Raw genomic sequence first — 12737 nt, 5'->3', positions numbered from 1 at the left:
CTTGGTGTCTTTCTCATCATTTTTCTTGGCATTCTTTTAGAATACCGAGAATTTTACAGTTTCTTCAGGATGGTTTAGATAAGGGTTTGTCCGCAAGTTCTTTGAAAGGTCAAATCTCCGCTCTTTCTGTTCTTTTTCACAGAAAGATTGCTATTCTTCCTGATATTCATTGTTTTGTACAAGCTTTGGTTCGTTTATAAAAACCTGTCTTTAAGTCAATTTCTCCTCCTTGGAGTTTGAATTTGGTTCTGGGAGCTCTTCAAGCTCCTCCGTTGAAACCTATGCATTCATTGGACATTTAATTACTATCTTGGAAAGGTTTTGTTCCTTTTGCCATCTCTTCTGCTAGAAGAGTTTCTGAATTATCTGCTCTTTCTTGTGAGGTCTCCTTTTCTGATTTTTCATCAGGATAAGGCGGGTGTTGCGAACTTCTTTTGAATTTTTACCTAAGGTTGTGAATTCCAACAACATAGTAGTAGGAAATTGTGGTTCCTTCATTATGTCCTAATCCTAAGAATTCTAAGGAGAAATCGTTGCATTCTTTGGATGTTGTTAGAGCTTTGAAATAGTATGTTGAAGCTACGAAATCTTTCCGTAAGACTTCTAGTCTATTTGTTATCTTTTCCCGGTTCTAGGAAAGGCCAGAAAGCTTCTGCCATTTCTTTGGCATCTTGGTTGAAATCTTTAATTCATCTTGCCTATGTTGAGTCGGGTAAAACTCCGCCTCAGAGATTACAGCTCATTCTACTAGGTCAGTTTCTACTTCCTGGGCGTTTAGGAATGAAGCTTCGGTTGATCAGATTTGCAAAGCAGCAACTTGGTCCTCTTTGCATACTTTTACTAAATTCTACCATTTTGATGTGTTTTCTTCTTCTGAAGCAGTTTTTGGTAGAAAAGTACTTCAGGCAGCGGTTTCAGTTTGAATCTTCTGCTTATGTTTTTCATTAAACTTTATTTTGGGTGTGGATTATTTTCAGCAGGAATTGGCTGTCTTTATTTTATCCCTCCCTCTCTAGTGACTCTTGTGTGGAAAGATCCACATCTTGGGTAGTCATTATCCCATACGTCACTAGCTCATGGACTCTTGTTAATTACATGAAAGAAAACATAATTTATGTAAGAACTACCTGATAAATTCATTTCTTTCATATTAACAAGAGTCCATGAGGCCCACCTTTTTTGTGGTGGTTATAGATTTTTGTATAGAAGCACATTATTCCAATTTCCTTATTTTATATCTTCGCACGTTTTTTTTCTTATCACCCCACTTTCTTGGCTATTCGATAAACTGATTTGTGGTGTGGTGAGGGGGTGTATTATAGGCATTTTAAGGTTTGGGAAACTTTGCCCCTCCTGTAGGAATGTATATCCCTATACGTCACTATCTCATGGACTCTTGTTAATTGAAAGAAATGGATTTATCAGTAAGTTTCTTACATAAATTATGTTTTTGTCAGAGTTATACAAATGGGGTCTTCCCGAAATAGATCTGATGGCTTCCCATCAAAACAAGAAGCTTTCCGCGGTACCTATACAGGTCCAGGGACCTCAGGCGGAGATGGTGGATGCGTTAGCAGTTCCTTAGTTTTTACCAACCTGCTTACATTTTACTGCCTCTAGTTCTCCTTCCAAGGGTGGATCTCCCAAGATCGAATGGAACAATTGCATGGTGTTTCTGATAGCACCAGCATGGCCTCTCAGGTTTTGGTATGTGGATCTTATCCGGATGTCCATTGCCAACCTTGGCCACTTCCTTTAAGGCCAGACCTTCTGTCTCAAGGGCCTTTTTTCCATCAGGATCTCAAATCGCTAAATTTGAAGGTATGAAAATTGAACCTTAGTGCTTAGTCATAGAAGTTTCTCTGACTCAGTGGATTAATACTATGCTACAGGGCTATTAAGTCTGTTTCAAGGAAGATATATTGGTTGGGTTTGGAAAACCTATATTTTCATGGTGTGTCTTCTCATAAATTCTATTGGTAATTCTTTTAGAATTCCTAGAATTTTACAGTTTCTTCAGGATGGTTTTGGATAAAGGTTTGTCTGCAAGTACTTTGAAGGGACAAAGTTCTGTTCTTTCTGTTTTATTTCATAGAAAGATTGCTAAACTTCCTGATATTCACTGTTTTGTCCAGGCTTTGGTTTGTATCATGTTGTTAAATCAATCTCTCCTCCTTGGAGTCTTATTTGGTTTTTAATGCTTTGCATTCTTCCTCCTTTTGAGCCTATGCAATCTTTGGATATTAAACTACTTTCTTGGAAAGTGTTGTTTTTTTTGGCAATCTATTCTGCTAGAATAGTTTCTGAATTGTCTGCTCGAGAGTCTCCTTTTCTGATTTCCATCAGGATAAAGCTGTTTTGTGGACTTTGTTTAAATTTCTTCCTAAGGTTGTGAATTCTAACAACATTAGTAGAGACATTTTTGGTTCCTTCCTTGTGTCCTAAACCTAAAAAATACTCTTAAAAGATCTTACATTCTTTTGATGTTGTAAGAGCTTTGAAATATTATGTTGAAGCTACTAAAGATTTCTGGAAGACTTCTAGTCTAGGTATTTGTTGTTTTTTCTGGTCCTAGGAAAGGTCAGAAAGCCTCTGCCATTTCTTTTGCATCTTGGTTAAAGCTTTTGATTCACAAGGCTTATTTGGAGGCGGGACCTGTCTCCGCCTCAGAGAATTACAGCACTTCATCTACTAGATCAGATTCTTCTGCTTATGTTTTAAGTTTTTTTCTTAAAATGTATGTTGAAATTTAATAAGAGAGACTTATTTATTGTGGATTTAATTTTTTTCAGTGGAAATGGCTGTTTTTATTTTACCCTCCCTCTCTAGTTGACATCTTCTGTGGACTTTCACATCTTGGTATTTATATCCCATACGGTCACTAGCTCATGGATGCTTGCCAAGTACATGAAAGAAAACATAATTTATGTAAGAACTTACCTGATAAATTAATTTCTTTCATATTGGCAAGAGTCCATGAGGCTCACCCTTTTTTGGTGGTTATGATTTTTGTATAAAAGCACAATTTTATTTCCAGTTCCTCTCTTTGTATGTCTTTTTACTCCTTAATTTATCACCCCACTACTTGGCTATTCGTAAAACTGAATGTGGGTGTGGTGAGGGGTGTATTTATAGGCATTTTGAGATTTGGGAAACTTTGCCCCTCCTGGTAGGATTATATATCCCATACGTCACTAGCTCAGTGGACTCTTGCCAATATGAAAGAAATGATATTTATCAGGTAAGTTCTTACATAAATTGGTTTTTTCTCCTATTATAACATTTCTTCATTTTCTTGGTATCTTTATTTGAAAAAGCAAGAATACAAGCTTAGTGGCCGGCCATTTTTGTTTCAGCACCTGGGTAGGGCTGCTAAGATGGTGACTAGATTTAGACATCAATCAGCAAGCGCTACCCAGTTGCTGAGACCAAAAAGGAGCTGCTTCTAAGCTTACATTCTTGCTTTTTTAAATAGATACCAAGAGAATGAAGAAAATGTGTTAATTAAAGTAAATTACTAAGTTCTTAAAATTGCCTGCTCTATCTCACTGGTTTTCAAACCTGTCCTCAGGCCTCCCTAACGATCCCGGTTTTCATGATTACCTTGGATGAGAGTAGATTAAAATAAATTGGATACTAATCCGATGATTATTTCACCTGTGTCCTCAGTTCAGGATAATCTCAGAATGTGCCTGTTAGGGGAGGCCTGAGTACAGGTTTGAAAACCAGTGCTCTATCTGAATCATGAAAGTATAATTTGACTAGACTATCCCTTTAAGGCTGGAAATAAACCAGAATTTGAGGAAACATTTTTTGAACCTCAGCTCTATTATGCTGACAAATGTTGACCTGAAGCCTAGCTTCATGTTTTCACAATAAGCATTTAGCTTTGTACTGTGTGAGGTTTTAAAAAACACAAACAGAAATGTGTTTTATGAAACTGCAAGGCATAAATCTGCAATAGTTATAATCACAACTGCCTTTCGGTGTACGTTTAAACTGCCTAGAGTCATCTTGAGATTGTGATACTTTAGTACATTTAAATAGTAGCACTTGCTTACTTTTTTTTTTTTTTTAACTTTCTTCTTTATTTCTCCCTCTTTCCCCCACAGTTATTGCTAAACCCAGACATGCTTAAAGCTTGTCCTACCCTAGCCCACTGTGTGTTTGAATTTCTAGAGAACAAAGCCTACAATAAAGGGAAAGGAGATTTTGCACGTAAGGTATGAAGTCTGTATTGTGTTGATTTACATATGTCTGCAATTAAATAAATTCCCTAGTGAACATCACTATTATATAATGATTGCAGGGTGGATTGGTTATGTTTTTATTAATTAAAATATGTGATATGTCTGCGTTAAACAAAGAATTTTCCCAGGGGGTCTGTAATTGTCCCTTAATTATCAGTGGTTTTAAAGCAAAGACACAGGCTACACCAGGAGCCTAATTCCTTTAGTCATGTCCTATACACTATATGAAATAGTGTATGTACGCAAAAAAATGCTAAACAGAGGAAAATTATAACAAACCTATTTAAAAATTAGTTTAAACAAGATAAGTAGGGTCCAATCCAACACAACACATCGAGTATGACCTTCAGATAAATGGACTCTAAGAATCCAAAAAAAACATCAATATTTCCACCTTGAACAGCAGTTGAAAAAAATATTTTGTGCTGTAAAATTCTCTCCCCTTTATTCCCAATGATCCATTATACCTACTGATGTGTAGTCAGTTGTTTACAAATAGTTCCTTTACCTTTATATTGTCATTTGAAATAGCTACTTTTCTTTCATCAGATGGTGAGAGTCCACAAATCATCACATGTTCGAGATAATCCCCTCCTGACCACTAGGAGGAGGCAAGACACCCCCAACACTCCATAGCTTTAAATTCCTCCCACTTCCCATGATCTTCAGTCATTTTATTTTATCTCCTTGATAGGAGTGAGGTGAAACTGAAGTGCAAGATCATCTTATTGTTTCAAAGTGGATCCTCTAACCGATCTGAGGCTCAAATCCTCCTCACATTAACCTGTCCAGAGAGGAAGACAAGAAGTTATCAGTCAGTACAATGAAAGATCTTTTTTCAGTAAGAAATTCTGCAGGCCTCCCATAAGAAATGTAGACTTGTCCACCAAACCCCATGTCTACAGTGATCTACTCCTGGTGGATCCACAGCCCTCCCCAGATGAAATGTGGACTTATCCACCAATCATTGTCCACAGTGAGCTGCTTTTTGTGGCTCCACAGCCCCTGCCCCAGTAAAATGTGGATTTGTCCACCAATCCCTTGGGGCGGGGATGCGGTTATTAACTTAGATAATTGGCATCATGCTTGCACTGCCTATGGTTGGCTCGTCTACTGGGAAGCAAGTTGCTGCAGCTAAGGTAAACACAGTGGACAGAGGTGCTTAGTGGTAAGTACCTGCACCTTACAAGCCCACTGGCTATTAGTATGAACATGTTCACATGCTTAGTCCTGGGGACATATATATTTATACACCATACTCCTTATACTAGCAGTTTATATAGCACTTTTAAAAAATTTGTTTTTTTGAGGTTACTGTTTAAATGTATTCTAGGTCGGCTTTAGCACTCTCATTAATTGTTTCTGACTATGTACAGTATGTTTTATTTCACTTGTGCTAGATTCTGCTTGCTACCCTCGGGTTTGTAGCTTTAATGCTCTGCTTTCCTGAGATTCCAATCTGACAAAAGTCACAGCAGTGGTTTATGTCAATCATCAGGGAGTAACTTGCAGTTTCTTAGTGATAAGGTAGATTTAGATCTCACAGCTTCTCATTTGAATTACCATCTGCCTCAGTATTTTGCCAAGTCTCTGGACCCTCACGCAAGTCTGATAGATGCCCTAGTGATCTCTTGGTCATTGTACCTGATTTACATGTTTCCCCAATTTGTGTTGCTATCAAGAGTGATCCCCAGAATCAAGCAGGAACAAGCCTCAGCATTTCTGATTGCTCCAGCATGGCCTTGCAGGATTTGGTTTGCAGATCTGGTGCAGACAGAGTACAAGTACCAATACGTTTTCTTTTTAAATGGAAAGAATCCACAGCTACATTACTTTTGGGAAATAAGTACCTGGCCACCAGGAGGAGGCAAAGATAACCCAGACAAAGGCGTTAAATACTCCTCCCACTCCCCCTCATCCTGCAGTCATTCTTTGCCTTTCGTCCCAGGAGGATGGCAGAGAAGTGTCAGAATTTTTTAATTTTTGTTTTTTGTCTCTTATGGAGAGTAGTACTCTTCGACATAGGGACAGGAATTTTAAGCATTCCTGTCAGTGAGGGCCTTGGATGAAAGTTAGAGTCCGGAGATGCATAGAGAGTCTTTCTGCGAAACCATCCCGACTCATATTCACAGCATCTCAAGCAATCGGCATTGTCGAACTTCGCTCCCGCTACCTACTTTCTTCTCTCAAGTCCATGCGGAGGCGATGCCACTTTCGTCACACTTGAAAGGCCATGTTCCTGTTCCACGGTGTAGATTCCGGTAAGATTGTTTAATTTTACTTTATCATCAATGTATTGTAATGTGAATGTTTTCCCGAGAGGCTACACATCTTTGGCAAGTCTAACTATATGATATAAGGGTCTCAGTGAGTCTCTGTTAGTATCTTGGAATTCGATGGTTAATATCTCCTGAGGGAGGTTTATTGAACAGGGGGTTTATAATCATGTTTGTTATGTGATTCAACCTGCTTAGTGTGATATTTATAGGGCTCGTGGTTGGAACTTTGAAGCCTTTGGAAGTGACGTGGCCTTTTGGTTGGGCATGCTTTTTTGGACTGTATGGTTCACCTTGTATTCCAGCGTGGTACGCTCCGTTCCCCATTTCTGCATTCCTGACCGTGTGGCCGAAGGAGGTATTCTAGGCCGCAGGGAGTCTGGTCATAGGTGGTGGTGAGTGCCCCAACCATTGTGGGTGTCATGTGCCATTTTGTTTTAATACTTTTAGTCCATATTGATATTTCCTCTATCCATTTTGGAGATTCTGATGCTGAGACTGTGCTCATTTCAGATTCATTTAGGAGGATTCTGATACCAAGACTATTTTAATTTCAGATTCAGATTCTGTGTCCGGTGATGACTCCGGATTGTCCGTTGTTTGACACATGTCGACCAGTTTTGTTCCGTATGTCCATATGAGAGCACCTAGTTCCTCAGACTCGGGGAATCGGGAGACTGCTGATCCATCTGTCTCTGGGTGCCCCTCCTCCAGGAGGCGATTTCCCTACCAATTCATACTTCTACAATGTGGGGTAACCCAGTGTTGTTGGTTTCCTCCATGCTGGGCGCGTGTCCCCCCCCCCCCCCGGAGGTTGCAAGCACATTTTCGCTTCCAGATAATGTTAGCGATGGTCCGTCTGCCGAGTCCAGATGTTCAGTTGAGATTGTGCTTTCCGCCTTGGGGTGGGCCTCTACATTTCCCACGGTTGTAGCTTTTCCGGAGTGTTGTGCCTTTTGTTACAGGGATTGCGCACCTTAGCGTTTCTTAAAGAATCTTTTTTTTCAGTTATTGAATGACTCTATCATTAACAGATATGGGGACTTTCAGTCTGATAATGTGAATGGTGCACCTCATTAGACATGTGGGGTTATCTCCTTTTTGTCTTTTGTTTGAGATCTTTCCCATTTTTTTGTAAGAGAGGGCTTCGTTTGGCTGGTCCTGCGGGAAGGCCTGTGTCTTTTGGGCGTTAACCTTCGGGTTGCTTTATATTTTATTTTGTATCCGATGGGATGTCTTTTATTTGTGTTTGCTTCCTTCAGAAACCATCTGGGATCGATACTCTGTTACTTCTTCGGAAGTTGTTTGGACATGTTAGTACTATGTTTAATATTGTCCTGTTTTCCTTTTTTCCCCTATGTGGGAGAACGTTTGCAGCTTGCCAGTTAGACCCTGAGTACAGGCTGGTCCTGTCGGGTTTGTTTGGTTTTGTGGCTGTTCGGACACATGGCGCTGTTTCTGCTGGATCGCTAGTAGCGCTGAGTGCTCAAGTTTATCATTGTTTTTATGTTCAAGCTAAGCATTCGAGAGGACCTGTGGGTTCACGAGGCGGAAAAGGATTGTTGCAGTCCTTAAAGCCTTCAGTCATGGATGACCGGGCAGGGGAGTGTTCCCTTCACTCTGACATCTTATTTCATCAGAACCTAAAGTTCCTCCTCCACATGGGGGGGGGGGCTGGTGGGTGTAGTGCCCCGTTGCCACTGGTTGAGTGGTTTGGCCTTCAGTTTTTAGGCACCTGGATGGTCCTATGGGGCTTGATCCCACAGCTTGTATGGATAGCTGTCCAGCTTGCGGAAGGTTTTGTATTTTAAAACCTATTGCAGCTTTTGGCAGCTTTAAAGGGGTGTGTGTCAGCTGTTTCTAGTGTATCTAGATATGGCTCTTACTCTAGGCCGCGTAAGGTCTGTCTGAGTTATGATACCTTGGGTCTTCTTCCATTGTCCCGGGTGGGTTATATCTCCTTTTGGGGATCTGTGTTCCGGACGTTGGTTGATCCAAATGGGGACTTGTTTAGCTCGGGTTTTCCCGGAGCTGGGAAGGTTTAGCACCTTTTCTCTACCCTTTGTCTTCTGCCTGTGTGGAGGTGATGGGGAGACTAGCCCTGCTAGTAGGTTTTTGGGAACTTTGAAGTATCCCTTCTGTTGTCTTGTGGCCTTGTGAAGTCTCTTCATTTGACTTCTAGCCTTGCTCCTTGGAGAGTTTGGACTTTATCTAGGGGTGGTTCCTTCATTTGGTCGGAGCTTGCGAGTTCTCTGTGCTGTCCAGTATTTTCTGGATATGCTCTATTCCTTTTATCTAGCTTTTTGGCCAGTTCGGGGTGTTTAGCCTGAACTATTAGGTACCCAGACCTAGTTTTTTCTTGCTGAGTCTTCCTTTTTCGGGGGCTTCGCTCCTGTCCCAGTTTTGGGTTGTTTGGATCTTAGGGCTGGTCGGGATGTTCCACGGTGGTGGGAACTGGAGCTATGTCCTTGCTCCATCTACCTGACCGGGTCAGGGTTGGCCTGGTCTATTGGGGGACTATTTATTACTCCATGCCACAGAGTAACCCGTGTCATCTGGGGTTAGCTGGGTGGCTTGCGCCTCAAGAATGGAGGGTTCCTACCCAGCTGATGGCGCTGGGATTCCGGTCCCTTTTGTGCACCTTAGGGTTGCATTCCCCTGTTAGTTTGCCAGGGTACCCGTGGATTCTCTGCTCTGCAGGCGAATGGGTTGGCTGTGCCTCTATTGGGCGAACTACTTGTGTGGGGGTCCTTTCTAGGACATTTGCGTGTCTAGCCGGTGGGCTTCGAGCATTGAGGACGGTTTTTTGCCCTTCCCTTTTTTCTTTAAGGGAATATCACTTCTCGGTTGACGGAGTCCTTACTAGGGGCTTCTCCTGGTCAGGAAGTGGGAAGGTGGACTTGGTTCCACCTGGAATCTTGCTGGTTCCATGTCAGACTGTGGGGGCTTGTTTTGATAGATCCTTGGGTCTATGGCTTTGTCTGTTTTCAGAGTTGGGTTGTACTTTTCAGAGTTGGGTTGTACTTGTACTCTGGGGGGATGGCTTTGCCATCTTTACGCTCTTTCCTGTACCTGTTTCGGGATCTTTGTTCCCTTGTATTGGTGGCCCAGTTGGTCTGCAGGTCAGGATGCCTGAGCGGTCTATGGGTCACGGTATCCTTTGGGATGTGTGAGCTTGCTGTGTCTATTATGATAGCTCATTCTGCTAGGAGATGGGGTTCTTCCTTTCTCCTTGCTCCTTTTGACAGGAGACGGTTTTCCTCTTCCTTCGGGTTCTGAGGGTATTCTCCTTCTCAGGGGCCTTGATGGAGGCTTTGTGTTCCCCTTTTTAGGGACCTGTCAGTAGGTCTGGCGTCTTAGGTTGCCTGGAGCGTGCCCTCTGTCGGGGGCTGTTTTGTGTTATCTGTTTCTTAGACAATAATACAAAATTACAAAATGGCCTCAATTATATATTTCTACAGATCTGTTTTTATGTGGTGGCAACCTAGTTCTGATTTTTAACGGAGACGTCCGTTTTATATACCATTTTTAACAGATAGGCATTTTAGTACTGTGTTTTATTGTGTTTATTAAATTTGGCATAGCCATATTATATTTATTTATTGTTTGGACTTCATTTACCATTACTATTTATCACTATAAGTATACGTATTGGTTTAGGCTAATTAGCACTTTAATTAAAGGGACACACCTGTTACTTTTATATTTCATTTTCTGCAATATCACATTTATATTCAAATTGTTTGTTTCACCTTTAGCTATAGTGCTAGAAGTACACTTTAATTTAAGGGACACACCTTTTACTTTTATATCTTAGCAATTCTGCTTAGTCACCTTTATTGTCTGTTTCACCTTCAGCTATAGCGCTCCTGTTTTTGTAATTTTGTATTATTGTCTATAACCTATGTTAGGGACTCCTAGGTCCTTTCAGGAGTTTGGTGACTTCACCCTGCGCTCATTTCTAACCTCATTTATTTGGTCTGTTTCTTGATGACTGCTTCTTCTTCCTTGCAGCTAGCTGGACAGCTAGCTCAGCGTACTAATGCACTGTGGCTACTCTGCACTGTAGCAAACCGGGGGTTGCTAAGATGGGCCGCGCCTTGAGTCCCTTAAGGGGGTTTAGACGCGCTTTACCAGAACATTCATGTTTTAGCTACCTCTGTGTTCTCAAACTTAGGGTTTCGTCTGGGTCTTTTTCATGGTCGAATACTGGGTATTCTATGGGCACGCGCTGGAGGACTTTGCCTCTTTAGTTGCGTTCCATGCTTGCATGATGTTGGAGAGATGTCTTTTCGCTCTCCGTGCCCGGTATTATCCTGGGTTTTGCCTGGTATAGGCATGGCCTCCATCCCTGTTTGGGTTCATTTGGGTCTCTGATTACTGGGCCCACTCTAGAAGGTGTTATTTTTTTGCATTGAGGGACTTTTTGGTTTCCTCTGCCCTCCTTTGCCTTGTTCCCTTTGGGGTTTTCGGCTGGTTTATCCTTCATTTGTGAGGGGTGAGTGGTGGGGAACAGTCTGTTGGGCGACGGTGTCTCTTTATGGACTGTTGGCTTAGTCCGTTTGCGGTCTATAATTTTGCTTTAGACTGGCTGCGAGTCAGTGTCACTGGGGCTTTTCCTTTGAAATTTTTATTCTCAGACGAAGCGGAGATTTTTTATTGGGTAGAGGTTCAGGCCTGGTGCTCTCAGTATGGGCTTCCTATTGTACCCTCCTGTCTTAGCATTCAGTGTCCTCTATAGCTTGGGTATTGTTTTCCCAAAAGTAATGAATGCAGCTGTGGACTCTTTCCATTTAAGAAGAAAAACATAAATTATGCTTACCTGATAATTTCCCTTTCTTCTGATAAAGAGTCCACAGCTCCCCACCCGTCATTTTATCTGGGGCGTCCTTATAATTCTTCTTGCACCTTTTACCCTGATGTTTGTTCTACTGTTCCTTGTACCTTGGCAGAATGACTGGGGGATGAGGGGAGTGGGAGGAGTATTTAAGCCTTTGGCTGGGTTGTCTTTGCCTCCTCCTGGTGGCCAGGTTCTTATTTCCCAAAAGTAATTAATGCAGCTGTGGACTCTTTCCATCAGAAGAAAAGGAAATTATCAGGTAAGCATAATTTATGTTTTTTCAAATACTCGCCGATACCAATTACCGATTACTTTTTTTTTTATGTCATGTGACAGTTTACTAAGCACAATACAGATTAGTTATTTAAGATACCTTCTTTATAATTATGAAGAACTGTAACTCAAGACAGTATGAAATAGTAAAAGTTTAATTTGATTGTTGTCACAAAGTTCACAGAACATGTTTATAAATAAAAAAAATATTACAAAAAATATATTCATATTAACAATAAATAACCAATGTAAAATCAGAACCAACCAAAAGTGCAATACAGTAAAAAACATAACAGTGCACTGTTTAATCATAGGGAACACTAAGGGCTAGATTTTATTAAAGTCTATGGAGTTGGAAATGTGAACAGAGCATTGGTAAAGCTTACCAATCAAATGTAATCTAAATCTAGTCCTATAATTATAGGATGAGTGTTCATAAGAATTAACTTAATTTTTCCTATGAACACTCTTCCTGCAATTATATAAGCTAACTAAGGATGTTCCTCAGAGTGCAATATGTTTGGAACATAATTGTGCAAGATGAGTATAACAGGCAATCTAGCAATTAGAATAATTGTTTGAAAGTTTGTGACAAGTTCTGCTATCAGTAAGGACGTTTGACTCTAAGCTGAACAGTCTTTCATTTTCCACACTACTCCATGGGGCAGAAAGATATTTTTGGGCCATTTTAGCTAGAGCTGGAAATCTCAGTTTATTAACTGCCCAGTACTTAAGGGGTTTGTCTGAACAAAGTACAGTGATCTCTCCTACAATAATAAAATAACAGCAATTTGTATTGGCAGAACAAAAGTGAACAATTTTTAGTTAAGTCTCCACAGCTTAAAATGAAATGGGAACGGGGGCGGAGCCAAGCCACAATTGAAGATGACTGCACTTTGTTAAGCTCTGAAGCCCTAAACTCTCACAACTAACTAATAAAGCAGCCCTATCTTTTTAAATTAGTTTCAAATATTGGCCTGATACTTGATGGAGCGATCCAGACCGCTAACCTCGTTTGTTCAGCTATATTATATTCTAAGCTACACGGGAGGGCCGAGAATAGCCTACTGTGCCGGGAAGTGGTGCGAAAACGGATGT

The 12737-nt window shown here is 40.9% G+C and overlaps 1 protein-coding gene across 2 annotated transcripts in view; it reads left to right on the top strand.

Moving 5' to 3' along the window:
- SNX13 (sorting nexin 13) overlaps positions 1–12737 on the top strand; it is an 882412-nt gene that overhangs the window by 798250 nt on the left and 71425 nt on the right. For both annotated transcript variants that reach the window (XM_053714126.1, XM_053714125.1), the window contains exon 20: positions 4113–4223. In XM_053714126.1, coding sequence (XP_053570101.1) covers positions 4113–4223 — 111 coding nt within the window. The remainder of the gene's footprint in view (positions 1–4112; positions 4224–12737) is intronic.

The sequence above is a fragment of the Bombina bombina genome, chromosome 5 (assembly GCF_027579735.1).
Source record: "Bombina bombina isolate aBomBom1 chromosome 5, aBomBom1.pri, whole genome shotgun sequence".
NCBI lineage: Eukaryota > Metazoa > Chordata > Amphibia > Anura > Bombinatoridae > Bombina > Bombina bombina.
Note: the sequence above shows the minus strand (reverse complement) of the source record. Positions and strands in the feature narration are given on the sequence as shown.